The sequence below is a fragment of the Nestor notabilis genome, unplaced genomic scaffold (assembly GCF_000696875.1).
Source record: "Nestor notabilis isolate BGI_N333 unplaced genomic scaffold, ASM69687v1 scaffold16665, whole genome shotgun sequence".
Taxonomy (NCBI): Eukaryota; Metazoa; Chordata; class Aves; order Psittaciformes; family Psittacidae; genus Nestor; species Nestor notabilis.
The window spans coordinates 986-1,400 of NW_009929929.1; the positions used below are offsets into that span (position 1 = coordinate 986).

Sequence of the window (415 nt, forward strand, 5' to 3'; positions counted from 1 at the left end):
TGTAAGTGCCTTTCCCAAGCCAAACCAGTCTGGGATTCTATGAACACCCAGTGATTTCCCCAAGTCCAAGCAAAGAGGGGGCAGGACTTTCCCCCACACAGGGGTAAGGCACAACCTACCTCCGGGCCCTTGTATGGCCTCCCGTTGATGATCTCGGGGGATGCATAGAGGGGGCTGCCGCAGTACGTCTGCAGGAGCTTGTCCTGCTGGTAAACGTTGGACAGGCCAAAGTCTGCGATCTAGAGAGGAGATGATTTATAGCTGTTATCCAGCAGCATTGCCCCCCGAAGCTCTCCAGCACCTGGCTGAAACCAGGGCTGTGCTTGGCACCCTGGTCCTGGGTGCCCTCGGTGTCCTCAGGGAGCAGCAGGAGCCTGGCTTCCCACCCCTGAGGCTGCCCCATCCACCCATGACC

At 58.8% G+C, this 415-nt stretch overlaps 1 protein-coding gene across 1 annotated transcript in view; it reads right to left on the minus strand.

Annotated features, from left to right (window-relative positions):
• The window catches only part of LOC104406276 (NUAK family SNF1-like kinase 2), a gene marked incomplete at both ends in the record, with an annotated part of 4,647 nt that overhangs the window by 978 nt on the left and 3,254 nt on the right, over positions 1–415 (minus strand). The window contains one exon of the mRNA XM_010015209.1: positions 120–239. Within this exon, the coding sequence (XP_010013511.1) occupies positions 120–239 (120 nt within the window). The remainder of the gene's footprint in view (positions 1–119; positions 240–415) is intronic.